At 36.4% G+C, this 21802-nt stretch overlaps 1 protein-coding gene across 3 annotated transcripts in view; it reads right to left on the bottom strand.

Annotated features, from left to right (window-relative positions):
* Window positions 1-21802, bottom strand: part of LTV1 (LTV1 ribosome biogenesis factor) — a 58973-nt gene that overhangs the window by 23322 nt on the left and 13849 nt on the right. For all 3 annotated transcript variants that reach the window (XM_085821782.1, XM_085821781.1, XM_085821783.1), the window contains exons 2-4: window positions 5161-5208; window positions 4059-4196; window positions 68-143 (exon numbers count right to left, since the gene is read on the bottom strand). In XM_085821782.1, coding sequence (XP_085677908.1) covers window positions 68-143; window positions 4059-4196; window positions 5161-5163 — 217 coding nt within the window. In that variant the 5' untranslated portion in view covers window positions 5164-5208. The remainder of the gene's footprint in view (window positions 1-67; window positions 144-4058; window positions 4197-5160; window positions 5209-21802) is intronic.

Below are 21802 nucleotides of genomic sequence, written 5' to 3'. Positions count from 1 at the left end.
AAATATTTAATACAAAATAAATGAAATCAATAACTCAACTAAAATATTTAAATCAATCAAATTTTACCTTCTGATTTCAAGTCTTCCTCCTGAACAGATTCTTGACATACTGGAGGAAGATTTGAAAAGAGCAGTGAGCTTCCCTATAATAAAATAAATTAGCAATGAAATTCAAAATGAAGATAACATAAGATTTAGATTGTTTCAAAACAGCATGAGGACAACAGCATTTATGATCAAGATGTTTAACATATAAACTTTTCCTTTTAAATATACTGAATTATTTTACTTAATCTATAAACTGACTGTGTGCTACCTCTAAGGTACCATCACGAATCTTTTTTGGTAAATTATTAATACAACCATGTATAACCATATAGGCAGTCTTTCACAACAAACTATTAATGTAACCTACTTTATTCAAACTAATACCCTTCTTGCCCTTGCAACTTATTTGCCTTATTAATGTTACTTTTCTATAATATGATGCATAATTACACAATATAGAAATTAACAGTTTCCTGGGCACTCTATAGCATATAACAGTCTAGAAACAAACAACTTCTGTTTTCATGACTTGGGAAATTCCAGAGACATGTAACTCTGAAACTGAGAAACATGGCTCAGAAAAAATACACGGAACTTTATTAAATACATGGTTAACAGAAAACTACTATAACACTATGTATTATTTTCAAAAAGGGAGGAATGCGTCGCAATCTGGTTATGCTTAATATACAAAGTTATATGCTGTATATGGGAATGAAGCCTTTAAAGAAAGGCAGTGTCAAAATTGGTTTGCTGAATTTCGTTCTGGTGATTTTTCACTCAAAATCACAACAATCTGGCCGTCCAGTTAAAGTTGATGAGAGCCATATCAAGGCCATTATTAATTTATATCACCATAGAACGTAAGACTTCAGAGAAGCTCAATGTAGTGCATAATGCATTAAAAAAATTAAAACAGCTTGGCTATGTTAAGAAACCTGATTTATGGGGCCTTCATCAGCTTAAAGAAATTCATTTGGTGCAACATGTTAGCATTTGTGATTTGCTTCTCAAATGCAATGAAATTGACCAATTTCTAAAATGACTGATTACTGGTGATGAAAAGTAGATAGTTTGTAACAACGTTAATCAAAAAAGTTATGAGTGAAGCGGGAACATCAAAAATTGAGATTCACCAAAAAAAAAAAAAAAAAGATTATGCTGTCAGTTTGGTAGGATTATAAAGGAATTCTGCACCTCGAACTTTTACCAAGAAACCATGTACTTAATTCATACATCTACCTTTAGCAATTCACCAAACTGAACAAAGCAGTTCAAGAAAAGCAGCTAGAGTTGGCAAATCGTAAAGGTGTTACTTTCCAATATAATAATGCAATGCTCCAAAATTCTTTGGTCTCTCGCCAAAAATTATTAGAACTAGGTTGGGGAGTGTTGTGCCATTCATCATATAGGCCTGACCTTGAGCTTTCAGATTTCCATTTATTTCACTCCATTCAGAACTCCTAAAGTGATATAATTTTTTATGACACTGATGATGTAAAATCTAATTTAATTACGGTTTCTGTTGACAAAAATCAGAAGTTTTATGAACATGGAAATCAGGATGGCAAAAGGTCATTGACAAAAATGGACAGTACTTAATTTAATAAAGTATATTTTCAAGTAAAAATTTTCTCACTTAGTTGCCAAACCAAAACATGCATTTCAGACAAAAATTCTGAAAATTTCAGTTGTTTCTCACACCACTTAATTAATGTCAATTTTTTTACTTAAATAAATCATAGTGCTATTACAAAAGCTATTCTAAAGCCACTGAACCAGCTGTTGGAGTATACGCTTTCTTTTGCTTGCAACTTTTTATATTGCCCCTTCAAATTCTTTCATTTACATATAGCTTCTTTTTGTGTCATTTTCACATATTCGAATATACAAGAAAATACCTCTTTTTTAGAAGAATGATGTAGTATCTTCCTCAGTTGTCAGTAAATTAAAAATTGTTTTCTTAAGAAAAATACATTAAAACACAGCCTACTCACAGCTCTTATCTTCCTCAGTCATCAGTAAATCAAACATTAACATATTTTCAAAAAAGAAAACACAATAGCACATAGCCTAATCATGGCTTTTCTTGTGATGAATAAACTAATTATGTAATCGCTGCTCATGCAACGATTGCCAATGCAACTTTCAAACACAAATCACAAATAATGGTGAATACAACCAGAATTATTGAAATTACAGCTCAAAATAAACAACACCCTACATAGCAGTAATCATTTTACATAATTACAATAAAAACCTTAAAATTAATTGAAAACCAATATCCTCTCATCTTTTTTTTTTTTTTTTTAATGCAGTCAAAAGTTTTCTTCTGTGGTGGATAAACAACTAGCATATGTGCTTTTGCCAAATTTATAATAGTTTACATTAGGATCGTGGTTGCTGATTTATTGCTATTCTTAATGATGTTTAAAAAACTGAGGACCATAACATTGGAATGTACAGCTTTAAATTCTATTTTCACAGAGTGAATGAGTAAATGGATAAAATTCTTATGAGTGGAAAGGAGAATGCCACTAAGAAATTTAATGAATTGCAAGAATGGAAGCAAGACAGACACTGACACAAGTCTGTAAAGACCTAAAAGTAGCCAAAAGGCATCATGTCAAGAACCTGGAAGCAGTTTAAACATCCTAGTGATATATGTAGACAACCAGATCAAGGTTGAAAACATGCTACAGCATACTCTAAGGGCCCTTATTAGTGTCCCTTTAGCTAGGGCTGTGAAATGGGCCAGCAGTAGTACATTGTTGTTGGAGTACCACACACAGTTTATTGGAGTTTAGTTCCCTTTACTAAATTAGTCTAATATTTTTTGGGGGGAGAGGGGAGGTGATTTCAGATGTACTAAATTCTGGAACAAGCAAAACACACACAAACACTCTGAAAACATGTGTGAAAAGGTGGTGGAATCATGTTATGGATGGGCATCACTTTAATGGTCACACTGACGTATACATTTTTAATCATGCAATTATGAATGCTTAAATATACAGAGACGACGTTTTTGATCCTTATGTCAAGTCATTTAAGGGTGCAACTGATAACTTTCCTCAAACGGATGATAAAGCTTATCCCTATCCTGCAGCATTAGAGAACGATTAACTTGAATGCACATGAATTCAGTAGATGGAGTGACTTGCATTCAGTAGATGGAGTGACTTGCATACATTTAAATTCAACAGCCCATGAGTGGGATGCAGTAGGATGCCCACTTGCATCACTGCAACTAATACCTAAAACTCTCTGAGGGCTTCAAGGCACTACTCAATGTAAATGTTCATGTCTGTAAACTCCTAGACAATACAATACACAACACAGAAATCACAGCAAAGCTTGCATTTCCTATTATTTAAATTTATGGTACTTGCACATTTTCCTTTTGCCTATTTTTGACAAACAAAAACTAAGAAGTATGATTATATTATGACTCATGCCAAAGAGTAAGCATGAGTCATAATATAATCATAACATTTTCATTTTGGTTTTACGTAACCACGATCTCCAGTAAGCCGGTTTAATTTGTATACAGAAGGATATAAGTTAACTGCCACTTATCTTGTGTTTTGAAAAAAATAATTAAAATCTGGTTCCTGCATAATAGCAAGCAGTAGAGTTGGAAGTCAAACAACAAAAAACAGCGTTATATTTTCAAATTTTCACAGGACTAGTTTTGATGGTTTTACCAAACCACCATCCTCAGCTGCAAAAGCGAAAATGAACGAGATAGGATATAATGATTAGATAAGATAAGAAAGCCTAGACAAGAATAAGCAAGTGGTGCAGTCTGCTGATGAAACCAGAACTAAAACATAATTTCTTCAAGAAATTTCTTATATGTAATAGTATATGTAATTATATTCTATTATATGTAAAATTATACTTAGAACAATGATAAAAATCATTAAAACCTGTGCTTTCTCACACAAAAAATGTATCACAAAAAACAGAATTTGAAATAAAAAGGAGAAAAAGAAAAAAATTTTTACCGCCTTATAATTTTTTGAGACAGGAACAAAAACATTTTGAAGTGTTTCACCATCAGCATTTACTGCTTCTGTATTACCATGCAACAATAAATATTTCACTGAATTATCTTTTGTAAAAGCTTTCTTCTTCTTAGTAGGCTGCAAAGAAAAAAAAAAAAAATATGAATAAATTGGATATAACACATATTGCAATATTTACATTAGTAAAACTATTCCCAACACAGAAATATTATTCTACCAGTTGCAACCAAGTGATCTAAATAGTCTGCATAATTTTGATTTTAGATTAAAGGCTTAAAGAGAATATTTACAATATTCATTCATTTACAATTACAGAAAACAATATTCTCAAAATCACTAATTTCAAGTTAAGTCTGGTTTCAGTTCTCCCCACCTAAAAATAGTATTTTAGCATTAATAATAACAGAATAATTTGTAATCCAATATTTTAGTTCTATTATCATTTAATAAATTCTTTATTTTTGCAATATGCTTGCTTATAAGATTTAAAATACAAGACTCTAAATGTGATAGTTATCAGTAAATTATAATTGTAGAATCAATTTAAAATAATTATTATTTGAATATCGATTATTATCCACATCTTCTGAAAAATTACTTTTCTTTTGCTATAATTATGAAATTTCTAATAAAACATCAGGACAAAATCAAATACTTAAAGAGTATACAGAAAATGGTATTTATTACAAAAAAATGCTAAAACAATTTCCAAAGTGCAATTTTTGACTAATTGTTGTGATGATGCAATCAACATGATTGTGACATATTGCTAGCTGTTGTTAATTTTCCAAGACCCTTGTTCCACAAAAACATCATAGAAAGCCAACACAAACTTATGTTATAGAAAATTTTATTAATTTTTTTCTTTCCATTGAACTTAAATGAAATCAGAATTGTCACTCAAAACTAATCAGGAGTTCCTACAAAACTAATACTAACTTAAGGATTGATTTTTGCTTAATTTTACATTAAATAAATATATATACCAGATAAAACTGCATTTTATTATAAGAGCAAAATCAGTTTAACAACAAAAATGAAACAGCTTTGAAAGAGAATTGTTTACATAAAGTAAGCTTACCATTGCGATTCTGAATTAATGGCGGGTAACAGTGTTGACAAGTTAAATCTAAAAAAATATATTTCTAAATTATTCAACAATAAATAAATAAAAACATTTAATCATATTAAGACTGGCATATACACTGAAGTGACAAAAGTCATGGGATGCCTCCTAATATTTTGTCGGTCCTCCTTTTGCCCGGCGAAGTGCAGCAACTCGACGTGGCATGGACTCAACAAGTAGTTGGAAGTCCCCTGCAGGAATATTGAGCCATGCTGCCTCTATAGACGTTCATAATTGTGAAAGTGTTGACGGTGCAGGGTTTTGGGCACGAACTGACCTCTCGATAATGTCCCATAAATGTTAGATGGGATTCATGTCGGGCGATCTAGGTGGCCAGATCATTCGCTGGAATTGTCCAGAATGTTCTAACCAATCGCGAACAATTGTGGCCCGGTGACATGGCGCATTGTCATCCATAAAAATCCCATCGTTGTTTGAGTACGTGAAGTTTATGAATGGCTGTAAGTGATCTCCAAGTAGCTGAAGGTATCCATTTCCAGTCAATGATCGGTTCAGTTGCACCAGAGGACCAAGTCCATGCCATGTAAAAACAGCCCAGACCATTATGGAACCACCACCAGCTTGAACAGTGCCTTGTTGACTACTTGGGTCCATGACTTCTGCGCCACACTCGAACCCTACCATCAGCTCTTACCAACTGAAATCGTGACTCATCTGACCAAGCCATGGTTTTCCATTTGTTTAGGGACCAACCGATATGCTCACGAATTCACGAGAGTCGCTGCGGGCGATGTCGAGCTGTCAGTAAAGGCACCCGAGTCGGTCTTCTGCTGGCATAGCAGAAGGAAGACAAATTTCGCTGCACTGTCCTATCGGACACGTCCCTCGTACGTCCCACGTTGATTTCTGCGGTTATTTGACGCAGTGTTGCTTGTCTGTGAACATTGACAACTCTACGCAGACGTCGCTGGTCTCGGTCATTAAGTGCAGGTGGTCGGCCACTGCGCTGTGCATGGTGTGATGTTATGCCTCAAATTAGATACTCTGGGCACACTCTTGACACTGTGGATCTCGGAATATTGAATTCCCTAATGATATCCGAAATGGAATGACCCATGCGTCTAGCTCCAACTACCATTCCTCGTTCAAAGCCTGTTAATTCTCGTCGTGCGGCCATAATCACGTCAAAGCCTCTTTACATGAATAACTTGAACACAAATGAAAGCCCTGCCAAAGCACTTCGCATTTATACATTTTCTATGCGATACTACTGCCATCTGTATATTTGCATTTTGCTATCCCATGACTTTTGTTCATGGGATACTTTACTTACACTGAAGTCAGATACATGTATCTGACTTCAGTGTATGTCAGATACATGTAAAATCAAATTCCCCTTTTAAAAAGACAGTTTTAGAAAGTTTTGAATCTTGAAACATGACATCAATGTATTTCACTTTTAACAATACTAATGATAGCAGATAGGAAAAAGTACTACTGAAAATCTTTTTCAGAGATAAATCATTTTTAGTCAGAATAGAAAGAAAGAATAAATAAAATAAAAATCTCCTGCAATTAAATTTTTGTTTTGGGAAAAAAAATATAGATTTCAGGAAAATAAACATAAGAATTTAAGAAACTTTAAATGCTTAAAAGGAAAGGTTGCAAAATAAGACTGGTATGGAAGGATGAATTCCCAACAGAACTCCTAAGCATCCTTTCTAATCATAGCCATATTTAGGGGGGGAGCTGAAGGGACTGCAGTCCCCCTGAAACTGAAGTTTCAGTTTATAAATAGAACACAGTTACAAAAACACTGGTTTTAGATAAAAGGTTACAACCCTCCCCAAAGTAAATCCCAGCTACAGTACTGTTTTCAAGTCATTATCCAAGATCTGTAAAGTGACTCATATATGGAAAGAAACTCTCTTAATGATGCCAGTCTTTTGCATTCTCCCACTGCTCTTATATCTTATATGAGACAACATGATCTTAAGCAGAGGCACGTTCACCTGCCAGATGCCTTTGGGCTTCTTCCTTTTGGTACCCCTCTAACTTTTCCTTTCTCTGTTTTCTCATCCGAGATGTTTTCCATTTTCAGAATTCATTATGTCATGTGCCCTTGGGCTTAATTTAAGGAACCGGCAATGCTATGCCTGCAATAGCTCGGTAATATAGCTAGCAATCTAAGCAGAGGCAGGTTAAACAGATATAGCAGCCCCCATGAATGCTTAGTGCTCTGGAAATACAAAATTTTTTTAATTAACGATAATTGATGAAAATTTTATATTACAGCTATCTTTGTAATATAATCTATTTTACTTAAAAATAATAACTTGAAAAGAGAGTGACATCTCATTCACAGCATCACATTCTGCTTTCTTTTTTTCTTTTTCTGTTCTTTAAATTATGCACCAATACTTTCCAGAAAAGACCACCTGTAGTTCCAAGCAATTTGCACTCCCATAGAGGTGATTGTCGTAGAGAAAATAACTACCACTGACGCGTTTGATTTGTTCCCTTTCCAAGAAATACCGGTCAGTTTCAGATATTATGGGAGTGACCACTGTGAAAGGTCTTTTGTTGACAATTGTGGATGAGCCATTAAGCAGTAAATGACCTTCCTCATTTTAAAATTAAGTTTGATAAAATAAGTTGAAAAAATTTCACCACTCCCCCCTTCATTACACATTCTACTCTGTCTCCTTGAAGTGAAATTTGTAACTGAGCCACTGCGCCTAGTTCCCGGCGTCAACCAAAGCTGCCTCAACATGAAAATTGCTCCTAGCCTGTAGGACCAACACCTATAGAAGATTAAGAAAGAGTCTGTGTTATGATAGAGCAAGAATGTGTTTGAGCACATGCGCTAGTAAAGTAAAAGAGAAAAATATTTTCTCGGATCCGAAGCGACACATTCATTTGCTTGCCATCGTTGCACTTCTGGCTTCGTGATTATACACTATTTTATCACATGTGTGTTTATTTTCTTTTTTTTTTTTTCGAGACCATTAAGAAGTTTCATGTTTTGAATATTTCACTTTTTTGTTTAAATATTATTTTGAAAGTGGAACTGTTAGATACAACAGTAAATGTTGTAGTTGACGGCCGTAGTCATGTCGAGGGAGATAAGAATCATTGTATACCATAGCATGGGGTTCATTTTGCTTCACACATGTTACTGTCGATCGACGCATAGATGACACCCATTTTTTTGTTTGTTTAACAATAAACTTTAAAAAGTAAACAATTCTTGCTTATTATACATTATAGGTATAAGCATGAATAGGTAAGTCCGGCATTGTCTCCGCTGGATGAGAAAAACAGTCTCTGCATCACCAAAGAAAATGGCGACTGCCCTTCCTGCCAAGAAATATCGGACCATCCTGTCTGACAACCAGGGTGCAAAGTCTTCTTCACCCCCTCGTCTTCTTGTTCCTCCTTTCTCCTTCCGTCCAACAAACCACCTGCTCCTTTGGACTAATTATTCCACTGGCTAGGCTTTTCCTTCTCCTTCTTGGGTTATGGGCATTACACGCCCCCACCAAGATGAAGATTTGCCTCTTAAGGCTAATTTTCCCAACAGGTTCAACCGAACCGTTCAGCGTTCATTAGAAATAATGTAGAGGTCATCAGATACAAAACCCAGCATTCATCATAAGCAATTCCAAATTCGTCAGAATTAGAGTTCACAGGTTTATTAGTTGACACACTTAATTTCATACAAAATGTCAAAGTTCCTGATGGCTGACATGGATACTGAAATTTTTCAGCCCCCTTCCCGACCAGGTGTAGGGGGTACTTAGAAACAAAAGTCTTCTTACCAGTTTTTTTTTTTTTTTTTCCGTTTAACAAATACCCATATTACGCTAAACATAACTGCATAAATAAATACATTCTACATTAGACAAACATTTTTATTTACCAACATCATTTAAAAAAATTATCTCGAAAAATATTTTAAGGACAAGAATTATGAACCTGTGTGGTTCCTTTTTTTTTTTTTTAATATTACTATTATTCATATCAATCGTGACAACGCGTCTGCGGCCCGATGTTGTACTCCTGGACGATAAGTGATTTTTAAATTCCATCTTTGCAAAGAGAGAGCTTAACGCGTTAATTTTGGACTCCTAAGTGTAATTTCGGTGAGATATTTCAAAGGATTATGGTCTGTAATGATTTCCACCGTCCCTATGAAAATCCACTTATCAAATTTCTTGAGCACGAATAAAACCGCCCAGGCCTCCTTTTCTATGCCTGCCCAATTCTTCTGAGCCCATTTTTGGGATGCAAAAGCTATTGGTTTAAAATGCCCTTGTGCGTCTCTCTGAGTAAGACAACAACCGACGGCAACATTTGATGCATCCAAATGCACCTGAAATGGTAAATTAAAGTCAGGTGTGGCCAAAGATGTCACCTGACACAGCATATCTTTCAAGTTCCGGAAAACTGCGTCTTCAACTTGACCCCACCCCACATTATTTGGCACATTCTTTTTTGTCAAATCCGTCAAAGGTCCAGCTATCTCGGCATAGTTCGGGATATATGTGCGATAAAATCCCATGAGACCCAATACCAAACGGACTCCCTTTTTATTCATGGGCCTTTCTAGCACTTTAAATGCTGCAATCTTACTAGGATCTGGGCCGTGTTTGCTGTTTCCTATCTTATGTCCTAGGTAATCTATTTCCTTAGCTGCAAAATCCCACTTACTGAGCCTGACAGAAAATTTTAACTGTTCCAGTATCTTAAGGATTGTTTCTAGATGCTTCAGGTGTTCTTCAAACATGTTTGAAAAAATTATAATATCATCGATATATGCTTGGGTGAAATCACTGGACTGGAAAAGAACCTTATTCATTTCTCTTTGAAAGGTACCTGACGCTCCTGCCAAACCAAATGGCATGACATTCCACTGAAACGTCCCATTGTGAGTTGAAAATGCTGTCAGTGGTTTACTTGATTCCTCCATTCCAATTTGCCAGTATCCTCTGTGCATATTTAAACTGGATAGCCATTTTGAATGCTCAGCCACATATATTAATTCATGCATATCCTTCATAGAAAATGCCGGCACTTTAGTGATCGAATTCAAAGCCCTGAAATCAATGCACATCCTGATTGTCGCGTCTTTCTTGACTACACACACAACCGGATGGGCTATGTCCGCTTCCGACGGTTCAATGAGACCCAGCTCTAGAAGTTCCTTTACTTGTTTGTCCACCTTCTTGCGATATGCCATTGGAATGCCATAACAATGAGGTTTTTTCCTGTCTACTCCCGGCATAAGATCAATCTTATGTTATCCTACTCTAGCAGGTTGAACATGTCTCAAAAATAAGTTCTTGTACTTTCCCAACAGTAGTTTTAGATCATTCATCTGCTTGATGTTAAGATTAGAGGTACTTAGATTATTTAACATACTTTCAAAACTACTATTCTGGTCTAAAGTATAGGGAACTCCTCCCCGTCAAACATTACATTGATTGCATTTGACCGCACAATGGATTTCCTTATTTTATTTTGATGTACATGTTTAATGCTCGCTTCTGCCAGTTCTACTAAAAAAGAGTGTGGGTTTTTCCTTTCCTTTATTACTGAAGGACCTTGCCATCGAGCATATAACCTGTTGCTTGAATCAGGTATGAGGACTACAACCCTATCTCCTATTTCAAAAGTTTTACTCGAAGAGCACAAATTATAATACTGCACCATTCTACCTTGTTGGATTTCGCTCCCAAGATCAGCTTGCTCAGCAGCACGTTTCAACCGCTCCTTCAAATCTTGCAAATATTTATGAATTGGCTTCAGATCGAATTTTAATTAGTCATGCCCCCCTAACCATGTAGATTTTAAAACAGATAACGGCCCTTGTGCTGGTCTACCATACAATAGTTGGAAAGGTGATATCCCTGTAGTACTGTTAGGTATTTCCCTGTATGCCCATAATGCGTAAGGTATTTGGACATGCCAAGCTTGACCTTCCTCTCTAATAATATGATGCAACATATGTTTCAAAGTCTGATTAAACCTTTCGACTAAACCATTTGACTGAGGGTACATGGGTGTTGAAAATCTCGGACTGGATCCTAATCTTTTCTCAAATTCCCAGGTTAAGTCTGTGTTCAAATTGGTACCATTATCTGACGCAATCACATTAGAAATTCCGGTCCTGGAGAAAATCTGCAGCAACACGTCGCAAGTAGTTTTTGCCGTCAGACTGGTTAATGGCACTGCCTCGGCCCATCTAGTATGCTGGATATTTATGCCCCTTCGAACTAGGAGGATCTATAGGTCCGATTAAATCTACATTGACAACCTGAAAAGGTAACCCTGGTCTCGCTACTGGAGTAATTGGCGCTCTGTCCTTCACTTTCACTGGCTTTGTTAACTGACAACTTTCACATGATTCGCAAAATTTCTGGACATCTCTTTTCACGTTTTCCCAATAAAATGAATAATGAATCCTCTCTAATGTTTTTTTAATTCCCATGTGTCCTCCAAACACTGATGAATGCACGAGCTCTAGAATTTCATTCCTTCTGCATTTAGGGACAACTAATTGCTCTGCACTTTGTTCCAAAATCTTGTCCCGATGAAAAAGAAAATCGTCCCTCACAAAATAATTTCCCTTATCTGTTTTCGCTCTTTCCCAAATCTTAGACAAGTAAGTGCATTCTTTCTGCTGCTGTTGAAACTCCACTGTCTGAGATAAATTAGTTGTTTTCTCCTGTAAGGGCACTCCGACATCTGGAATAGCTGATACGTGGCTTTGAATGTCCGTTTCTAATTTACCCTGAGGTGTTTCTGCCTTTCTCAAGTCCGATGAACCCTTCAATTCGTAGAATAAACCACTGCTACTTCCTTCTCCATTGAACTGTCGATCTTTACAAGTGTTTTCGCCACGTAACATATATAATACCTGTGGGGGTAATAAAACATCTTCAACTACAGATTTCACCACCGCTCAAAGTATCTCCTGATGCACATTTGTACCCTTTCCATTAATTAGTGCTAAAGGTAATTTTTTTAATGTAGATGAACAATGCTATACTTTACAGAAACCAACGTAGAATTTTTGTTCCACATGGTTTTGATAGTTGCCATGATGAATGGATGCAAAACGAAAAGAAAGTTAGCGGACGATAATAGAAAATTTTCGGAGGCCTGGACTTTGAAATACTTTTTTGTGGAGCAAAATAACAGAATTACATGCTTGATATGTAATTTTATGATTAGTGTTTGCAAGGAGTATAACATTAAGCAACATTACGACACAAAACACTCAGCATTTTCACTCTTGAGGAAGAGGATCGAAATCGTAAAATCGAATCTCTTTGTCGTTCTTCATTGCTCAAAGGAATGTATTTACAAAGGCATCTTCACAGCTAGATACCTGTGTTGAAGCTAGTTTGGAAATTGCAGCCTTAATTGCTAAAAGTGGCCACCCATGTACTGATGGCGATTTTGCAAAAGGAATGTATATTGTTGGCTTCCGAGAAAGTATGCCCTGAAGCTACACAGAAATTTAAAAATGTGAATCTTAGCAGAATAATAATTCAAAGATTTGAAAATTTATCTGATGATGTTGCTGAACAATTACAGAATGCTGCCGCCAAATTTAAGTACTTTTCTCTAGCAGCTAATGAGTCAACAGATATTACTTCAACAGCTCAGCTTCTTTTGTTTGTCAGGGAAATTTCTGAAAATTTTGAAGTAACTGAACAACTTGTTGGAATGAGTTCAATGAAGGGGCGAACAACTGGAACTGATATTTTATCCTCAGTTTTAAATTTGTGTTCTGCACATAATTTTGATAATAACAAACTTGTTAGTATCACTACTCATGGAGCTCCAGCCATGACTGGAATACAGGACGGCATGGTGAGTCTACTAAAGCTGCGTTCAGACGGGGGCGTAACAGGCATAAGTGGTTAAAGCCGAGCTCCATTGCCAAGGCTACCAGTCTGTGCTACGTCAAAAAATCTGGTTTAGGGCTCGTGGCATAGAGTTCAAAATTTTCAACTTTACACCAAGTTTGGGATAAGCGTCAATCAATCAGAGTGAAGCTAAAACAAAGTGGCGTTCTACAGAAGATTTCGCTGTTACAAAAAAAGCAGAGGGAATGTGGGAAATCAATTGAGCAGGAAAACAGCACGGGAAAGTTGTAGACACATCCATGCATGCAAATTTAGCTTCTCTTATTGGCCATGGCTTACAACCCGTTCTCGCACGTGTGAACGGAATTCCTGTATTTTATGCCTTTTGACTATGCCTCTATGCGCTTTTCGCTGCCATCTGAAAGCAGTCTAAGAAACCATTTGGATGACAGAGGAAAAGATTTGCTTGGGTATCATTGTAATCATACATCAAGAATAGCTATGTGTGAAAGATTTAGGATTTGGATCTAGGATTTAACCACCTAATGAAAGTAGTGAGCGATACAACCAATTTTATTCGCTCACATAGTTTAAACCACAGACAATTTAAGGAAATCCTAGAACACACAGATGCACCACATAGTTATCTCATATATTAGTCTGAAGTATGATGGTTGAGCCATGGAGAGGCTCTGAAAAAGCTTGCTGATTTGATTGATGAAATACGGATTTTAAGGGAACCATTTTTCAAGTGTGACTTAGCATTTTTAGTTGATGTGACAGCCCATCTGAATGACCTGAACAAAAAAATTGATGGGAAAAAAATCAATTCAGCAATCATCTGGCCAACGCAGTATCTGCTTTCGAACTAAAACTCCAGCTTTTCTCAAAGCAGCTTGGCTGACAAAATTTTGTCAATTTTCCTTACCTGAAGTGAATTCCATATCGTACTCTACCTGCTGAATTTTTTGGCTTAAAATATAATGCAAGCAGATGCGCTACCATGTTTAGTAGTACTTATATATGTGAAGAAACATTTTCTCTTATGAATCTAAATAAGTCAAAATTAAGAAATAAACTGTCAGATCAACACTTGCAATCTGTCTTAAGAATATCAATAACTAACTTTAACCAAATCTATCAAAAATTGTTGATATTCAAAATGATTTTCAGGTTTTCGGGAATTGTTCTGGCTACTAAAGCTTCACGATGTTGAAGCAGTGAGTAAATTTAATTTCAGGTGAGACTTTCTTTATTTGAGAAATAACACCAAATGTTTTCCTGTTAAAGATCCAGCTCCATTACTGCATACGACAATGCATTTATTCCAAGAAATATCATTCTCAAATGTAAAATTATTAACTACCTTGAAAATTTCATTTGCAGTTAATCTGTCTTGAAGAAATTTAAAAACAAATATTCTTTAGCAATTCATTTATTTTCTTTGAAAAAAATGCAAACTAATAATTGAACAAAGTTCGTTACATCAGTACTTTTATCTAACCGCAATGTGAAATACTCACTGTATTTTACATTTTGAAAATGTGTCTCTTGTATGGAATTTGCCATTTCATGCATTCGTCAACTTACTGTATCATTTGATAACAGAATACTATTAAGTTCATTAGCCACTTTTTCATTCAATAAAGTTAAAACAATATCTTTAGCTGCTGATAATATAAGGTTTTCTCCAATAGTGTGAGCCTGCCCAGTCTTGACAATTCTTAGGCTTACTAGCTTCCAAAACTTTTTCACTTGAAGGAACAAAAACTTTCTTTACTTGTTTACTATTTTTTGAACTCCGATAATTCCCTCTTAATATAGTCTTTAAATTTATATTTTAAACTGATATGCTTAGATTAAAGATGTCTTTTAAGAAATGATGGTTTCATACTTTGATTGGATAACAGTTCATTGCAAACAATACATTGAGGTTGAAGGTCCATTTCATCTCCATTCCAAGTACACCCAAATAATATATAACTTTCATTATATTTCCTGTAAACAATTTTTCTTTTCTTTTCAATATTCTTAATGTTAACAGATTATCCTGAATCTATCACCTGTGAATCATTATTTTTCCACTTAATCAATCGTAGTTATTTTTCCATTTTGGAAATCTAGATTTGTTTTATTATTTTTTCACAAATATTTAAATGCAAATGCTATTCTCAAACTGCATAGAAAAATAAGGAATACAATGCAACAAGCAAGGTATCTAATTGAAAAGCCCAGAAATGCTGGCGACGTAAAGTGTAGACATGCTAATAACTCGATCAACTCTGAAACAATTAATGAGATACCATTATCTTTTTAAAGGAACTTATTTTTATTTCCTAACAAATACACTGGTTATCCTAAATTAAGGAAAAATCACAAAAATCACGATTACTGAAAATGTTACATGTAGAATTTAATGAAACTTACCCACAATATACAACACATAGTAAGGTATCAACTAACATAAAAAAATTACCAGACAAATATGGTAGTATAGAAATTAGCACATGTATAAAATGAACAAATCGAAAGTGTCAGTTTGCTATAGGAAAAGTACCTTCAATATAGAATATGATTGCCTCTAGAAGGAATACAGCACATACAGCGATGTGTGATGCTTTCAATTATGCGGTCTATCAGTTCCATAGGAAGTGAGAGCCATTGCTCTTGCAAAGCAGTTGCAAGCGCGACAAGGGTTTCAGGGGGCGGATTGAGAGCAGCTAGACGTCTCTCTAAAACATCCCAAACGTGCTCAATAATATTCAAGTTTGGGGATTGAGCTGGCCACTCCATGTGCGTAATTGTTTCCTGTTGAAGATAATCATCTACGATGCGAGCCCTGTGTGGTCTTGCGTTGTCGTCCTGTAACAGGAAAGCATCACCAATTGCCCCGGCATATGGGCGCACATAAACATCAAGGATGTCATCTCTATAAATCTGAGCATTTATGGTTCCCCTTGGAAAGACATGATGATCTGTGCATCCACCCAAACACAGACACTGCCCCTTCCATATGCATCTCTTTCACGGATGTTTGACGGATGATAACTCTCTTTCAAAGATCTTCCTTTTGTGACATAGAGGCACCCCTCTAAGAATCCATTAAACTACACACAAGAATCTTTGTTGCAAATAGGAGGTGAGTTCTTAAAGGGGGAAAGCATTCGGTTCAAGATTCCCTGTCCTTTGGTAGCTTTTACTGCTAGGTTCTCTCCATATCAAACAACACATACTATCACTTTCTAGACTAAACCTGGACTCATCCGTAAAGAGAACGGATGTTTGACGGATGATAACGGGTTCTGGGTTCTCTCCATATCAAATAACGCGTACTTTCGCTTTCTAGACTAAAGCTGGACTCATCCGTAAAGAGAACCACCCTCCATTGATCAGGTGTCCAGTGAACGTGTTGTCGTGCCCACTGAAAACTGTCCCTCCTATGGCGTGACGCGAGCGGTACACAAATGTTTGGTCGCCTCGCACACAAACCACCTTCGTGAAGCCTTCTATGCACAGTTGACTTCCGGTGGCTGCAGCAAGGGAGGATCTAAGAAGAGTCGGAGTAGTGGTTCTATTCCTGCGTGAACATAATGTCAAATATCGGTCATCGGCGCTAGTCGTAGCAGTTGGCCGTCCTTGGCTGAACCTCCTAGATGGCAAATCTGTGGTTAAAAATTGCCTACAAAGTCTATGAACCACAGAAGGACTCACATTAGCCATTTGGCCACTTCTGTTTGACTTTGTCCTTCCTCTAGTCTTCCAATGGCTCTCCATCGCAGTTCTGCAGGCAAATGATGCCTGGAGGTCATTGTTACGAATTGGCTACCTCAGATTTCTGATGTCACTGTCACAGTGAAATAAGTGGGTTTGCTCTCAAACATGGACTTTTATGCTCCTCGCAGATGACGTATTCCGAAAGCAGTGCCACTAATTTGCATGTCGCAGTTTTACTCAGCTACTCTTACTTGGCAACATATTCAAATTTTACACAGTTTGGCTTATTTTTGAAGGAGTTATTGCTATTTTTGTGAATTTCCCTTAATTTATGATAACCAGTGTATAACATTAATTTCTATTACTCCTTTTAACCTTTTGAAGACGGGATGGCCATTATAGTGGCCATAGATTCCTATCTTTGAAAAGACGGGGTTGTCCACTTTAGTGGCCATGTCTTTTTCTCCCATTTTCCAGGCTGAAAAGTGGGGTGAAATGTCAAATTTGACGTCCCTAGGGTTTCAACCACTTATCTCTTTCAAAGGTCTTCCTTTTGTGACATAGAGGCACCCCTCTGAGAATCCATTAAACTACACACAAGAATCTTTGTTGCAAATAGGAGGTTATTTCTTAAAGGTTGGAAAGCATTCGGTTCAAGATTCCCCGTCCTTTGGTAGCTTTTACTGCTACCAAAGCCCCGGCCTCAAAAGGTTAAAAACATCATTTATGACAAATTTTATTATGTCTATGGCTAAAAGACTATCTATGGCTATAAAAGCGGATTACTTTGCTAAAGTCTATGATTGGCTACTGACCTTGAACAAAGCTCTGATGAGAGAACACTCCAAGGCTTGCCCTCAATAGTACGAGTAGCAAAATCTCTAAAAGTCTTTTGATATATTAGGGATGTCAGAAGCTTAGTAGAATGGAGGCTTGCACTCGTTTTTGGCTTTTGGAGAACCGTAGCCCCCTTTTTCGTAAGCATATCAGCCATCTCATTACCATAAATACTGCACTGTGAAAGTACTCATTGAAACGATATCTTGTGGGAAAGTTCTTTTATGACTTCCTAACACTGTTGAACGCATGTGTTCTTACACTCTTGGTAAGAGGAGATGGCCTGCATTGCTGAAGTCGAATCAGACAGTACAACAGCCCTCCTGAATGAGCTCTGTCTCAATGATAATTGCTGGAGAGCTACATGAATGACTTTCAGTTCTCCATCAAAAAGAGTGGAGTAAGCCCATACAGGTATGTAGAAACTGAAAAGCTTGCTAAAAACTCCAGCTCCAGCCCCTTGAATCCTATCGGTCAAAGAGCCATCCATATATACATGTATCCATTCCTCAGCCGGAAAACATTGCTTAATTGTTTCCAAAGCTATAGTTCTTATTTGCTCTGGACTCATTTCTTTCTTATCAACTTTTATTTCCAGGTCCAACCGCACATCAAAGAAACTATAATCCAACAGATTTAGCAAAAACAGCAGTGCCGGTTTCAGTGTTCTTAAATGATTGTATTGTTCTACACGAGAGACACACTGCAGAAAGCCATTTTGTGTCTTCAGATTTCATTGTTTATTATAATCATAATCCCTCCAATAAGGGTTACTTGGTAGACGAATAAGTCTCTGGAAAAGGATGAAAGCATTTTTCTGAATCAGGTTTGTCACTGGTTGGCTTTGCCGATACCAACTACATTGCCAGAATGGGAGTCGTTTTAACAGCCCTGGTTATAATGCGCAGTGCCTGATTTTGAAAGACCTCCAGACGTTGTATCACATCTCGTGTAGCCGAGATCAATATCTCACATCAATAATGTAGTATTGGTCAAACATACATTTTATACGTCGAGTTGAGAGTCTCTCTACCACAACCCCATTTAACACCAGCTAAGTGTTTAATGATAGGTAACCTATGCTCCGCCTGTATTTTTAACACGTGCCTAACCTGGAGAAAGCATGAGCAACTACATGCTCAGCATGCTTTCTCCAGGTTAGGCGCGTGTTAAAAATACAGCCAAGATAGGTGGCACCATTTGTCTGCTGCAAAACCGACTTCTCATACATTAGTCTAGGAGTAAAGTGTTGTCTGTTGAGAGAGAAAAACTGACAAGTAGTCTTCTCCTGATTAACTCTCATATTATTAGCAGAACACCATTCCTCAAGTTTCTGGAGCACAAAGTTTAAGATTCGGTTTACCATCTTGATCTTTTTTTTAGCTCTGGCCCATACGACAAGATCATCGGCAAAAAGGGCAGTGTTCACGATTCCATCTGATTCTAAGATGTCTGGTAGGTCATTAATAAAATTGTTAAAGAGAATAGGGCTAATAATTGTGCCCTGAGGTAAACCCGTTTCAACTTGTTTATCCCTTTCGTGGGCCATTTATTTCTCTTTTGAATTTCTCCCATTTTCTTATGCTTTATTATCAATTAAACAATAGCATTTAAGGAAATATATTCTATTTTGCCAAATTTTTTGTTTACATTTAAATTCTAGTGGTGGGAAGTATACTTCCCATGGGACTTTTTATGGTCATGGAGAAAATTCAATTTAAAGGCGATTATTTGCCGTGAAAAGATGAGAAACATGTTGCAATGCACAAGGGTACTTTAGATACTGCAGACATATAGCGGGTCCTCTTTTCTTTGGCATATGATTTCCCACACTGACTAAGCGTACATCATCCGGAACTGCACACCTTTTTGCTTGGAAGCTAGCAGGACGGCCTTTTTTTTTTTCGAGGAATATCCATCTATTAGTTGACGAGCTAATGCTATACGGAATGTTAGCTGGTCTAAACTTCTGTTTCTCTTGCTTCCTTGCCACAGTATAAAACTATTTTCGATGCCAAGTTTAATAAGAAAATAAAAAATAAGATGGCCATTCTACAGATCTTCCTATTTGGTACCTTTCTTTTCTTTGATCGAAGCAATCAACCTCTCCCATGATATCGTTATATACGGCAACAGCTTTAGGGCAAGGTACTTCTGTTTTAGTACCATCCTTTTTTGTACGATTTACAGATGTAATAATTGCTGAATTATGTGCAGTAGTCAACAATGTAACAGCCTTTTTGTCCACCCACTTTATTGCAGCAACACCTTCCTTAGGAACACTGATTCCCCTCTTTGTAGTTTCTTATTAGCCTTCAGAATTGGTGGAAGATCCTTCCTTTGTGGCCTCACAGTCCCCACAGAAAACAGACCACTTATAAGTAGACTTTTTGCAAGCCTAAAAAGATGTCAAATAGTTATCATAGGCTATAAGATGACCTGTCTGTTTCACATCTTCCGTTAGTTTAGTTATTACTGTTTCTCCTAAGCTCAATATTTTATCCTTATTATCAGAAGTTTCTTTTCCACAATAAATTTCAAATTTTTGAATATATCCAGTCTTAGAGTCTGCTAAACACCACACCTTATAACCTCTTTTTATAGGCTTCATTGGCATATACTACTTCAATGAAGTTCTCCCTTTGAAAGCTATCATATATCCATCTATTCATAATGTTGACGAAGATTCGTAGACTTTAGGTATGGAATCATTAAGCTGTGAGAGGATGCCTGACTTTATGGGGTTTATCATGCCCAAATTGCCGACATGGATTTATGCTGTTATCGTTTACATGTAAAGTCTCAGTTATTTTTTTGAACCTCTTTGCGATTATTATTCTTGCTACTGATTGGACATTGAGTATAGGGTCTATGCTCCAGTAGTTTCCAGCTCAGGCATGGGATCAAGATGGCCTTTTTCCAGGCAGCAGGAACAGTCAAGTTCCAACTTTTATTATAGAGCTTCAGGAGGACATTCAGAATGTTTTCGCCAAAATTCTTTAAAAATTCAATATGGATATTGTCTGGGCCTGAACTTTTTTTACATTTCATTTGTCCAATAGCTCCTCACAATTCAGAAATAGTAGAATCCCTATTAAAAACCGAAGGTCCGCGAGAGCTAGAAGAAAATTTCTCGATAATTGTTTTTCTAAGGATCTTTTGGCTCTTCTTTAGATCGTTTTTTAAACGCTGTCTTTTGCAATAAAATGAGTTAAAAGCATCCGCAATGACCAGATCATCTGTTAGTATTTTTGAACCTACTTTCATGGGTTCTCTTCCCTGAACGCTCTCTTTCTTTTTCACTCCATGCACAAAATTATAAACCTTTTTTCTGGCCTTTCTATAATCTATATTAGTAATGAAATCATTAAAGCATTTTTTCTTTGCCGCAATAATTTCTTTTCTAAGGATGGCTACACTTCTCCATCTTTGGACGTCCTTAGGATCTTTTGTTTGTTCAGCAACATTTCGGGATTCAATGGATATACCCTTTAATTCAGTCAATCTATCATTCCAGAAAGCCTTGAACCTCAGTTGTTTACCTCTTGGTATCCACTTCTTTGTAGTCATCAAAATTAATTCAGAAAAATAAGAGAATGCCTTGTCGATGCTCCTCTCAGGATTTAAAAACTTAGGTGGCTAGGAAAAGATAGTCTCAAGTTCCCAGCAAAAGTTTTTCCACTTTGCCTTCTTAAAATTCCACCTGTTTCTCACTTTATTTACTAAAGGGTAAGAGGTTTGTAATCCAAAACTGGTCGTGATCATGTGATGTCCAGAACCGGGATTATAAATGACTTCCCTTCTTGCATCCCCAGCTAAATCAGCAGTAGCTAAAATCAGATCGGGATTTGTACCATTTCCATTATAATGAATATAAGAAGGAATATCCGTGTTCTAGTAGATTAGTTCCAGTCTGGTTGAGTTAATTAGGTCCTCTATTATCCTCCTGGAATGGTTAGAATTCCAGCAAGAGCTATGAGCATTAAAATCTCCACAAAGGATAGTTTTATTATGGAAGGAAAGAGCCTGGAAACTTAATTTATTATTGTTCTGTGGACTATAACAAGCATAAATAGTGAAATGGCAAAATTTCAAATGCATGTATTTCTTATTTTTGAGGCAAATTTGTCAAGGGACGATATGAAATACTATTCTTTTGATAACTACTATCTACAGCTCTTGCCTAAATCAAGAAAAATCACTAG

This window comes from Stegodyphus dumicola, chromosome 8, assembly GCF_044657685.1.
Source record: "Stegodyphus dumicola isolate Sdum_Otavi_A_Nest chromosome 8, ASM4465768v1".
In the NCBI taxonomy this organism is placed as follows: domain Eukaryota; kingdom Metazoa; phylum Arthropoda; class Arachnida; order Araneae; family Eresidae; genus Stegodyphus; species Stegodyphus dumicola.
This window is presented reverse-complemented; position numbering and strand designations above follow the sequence as displayed.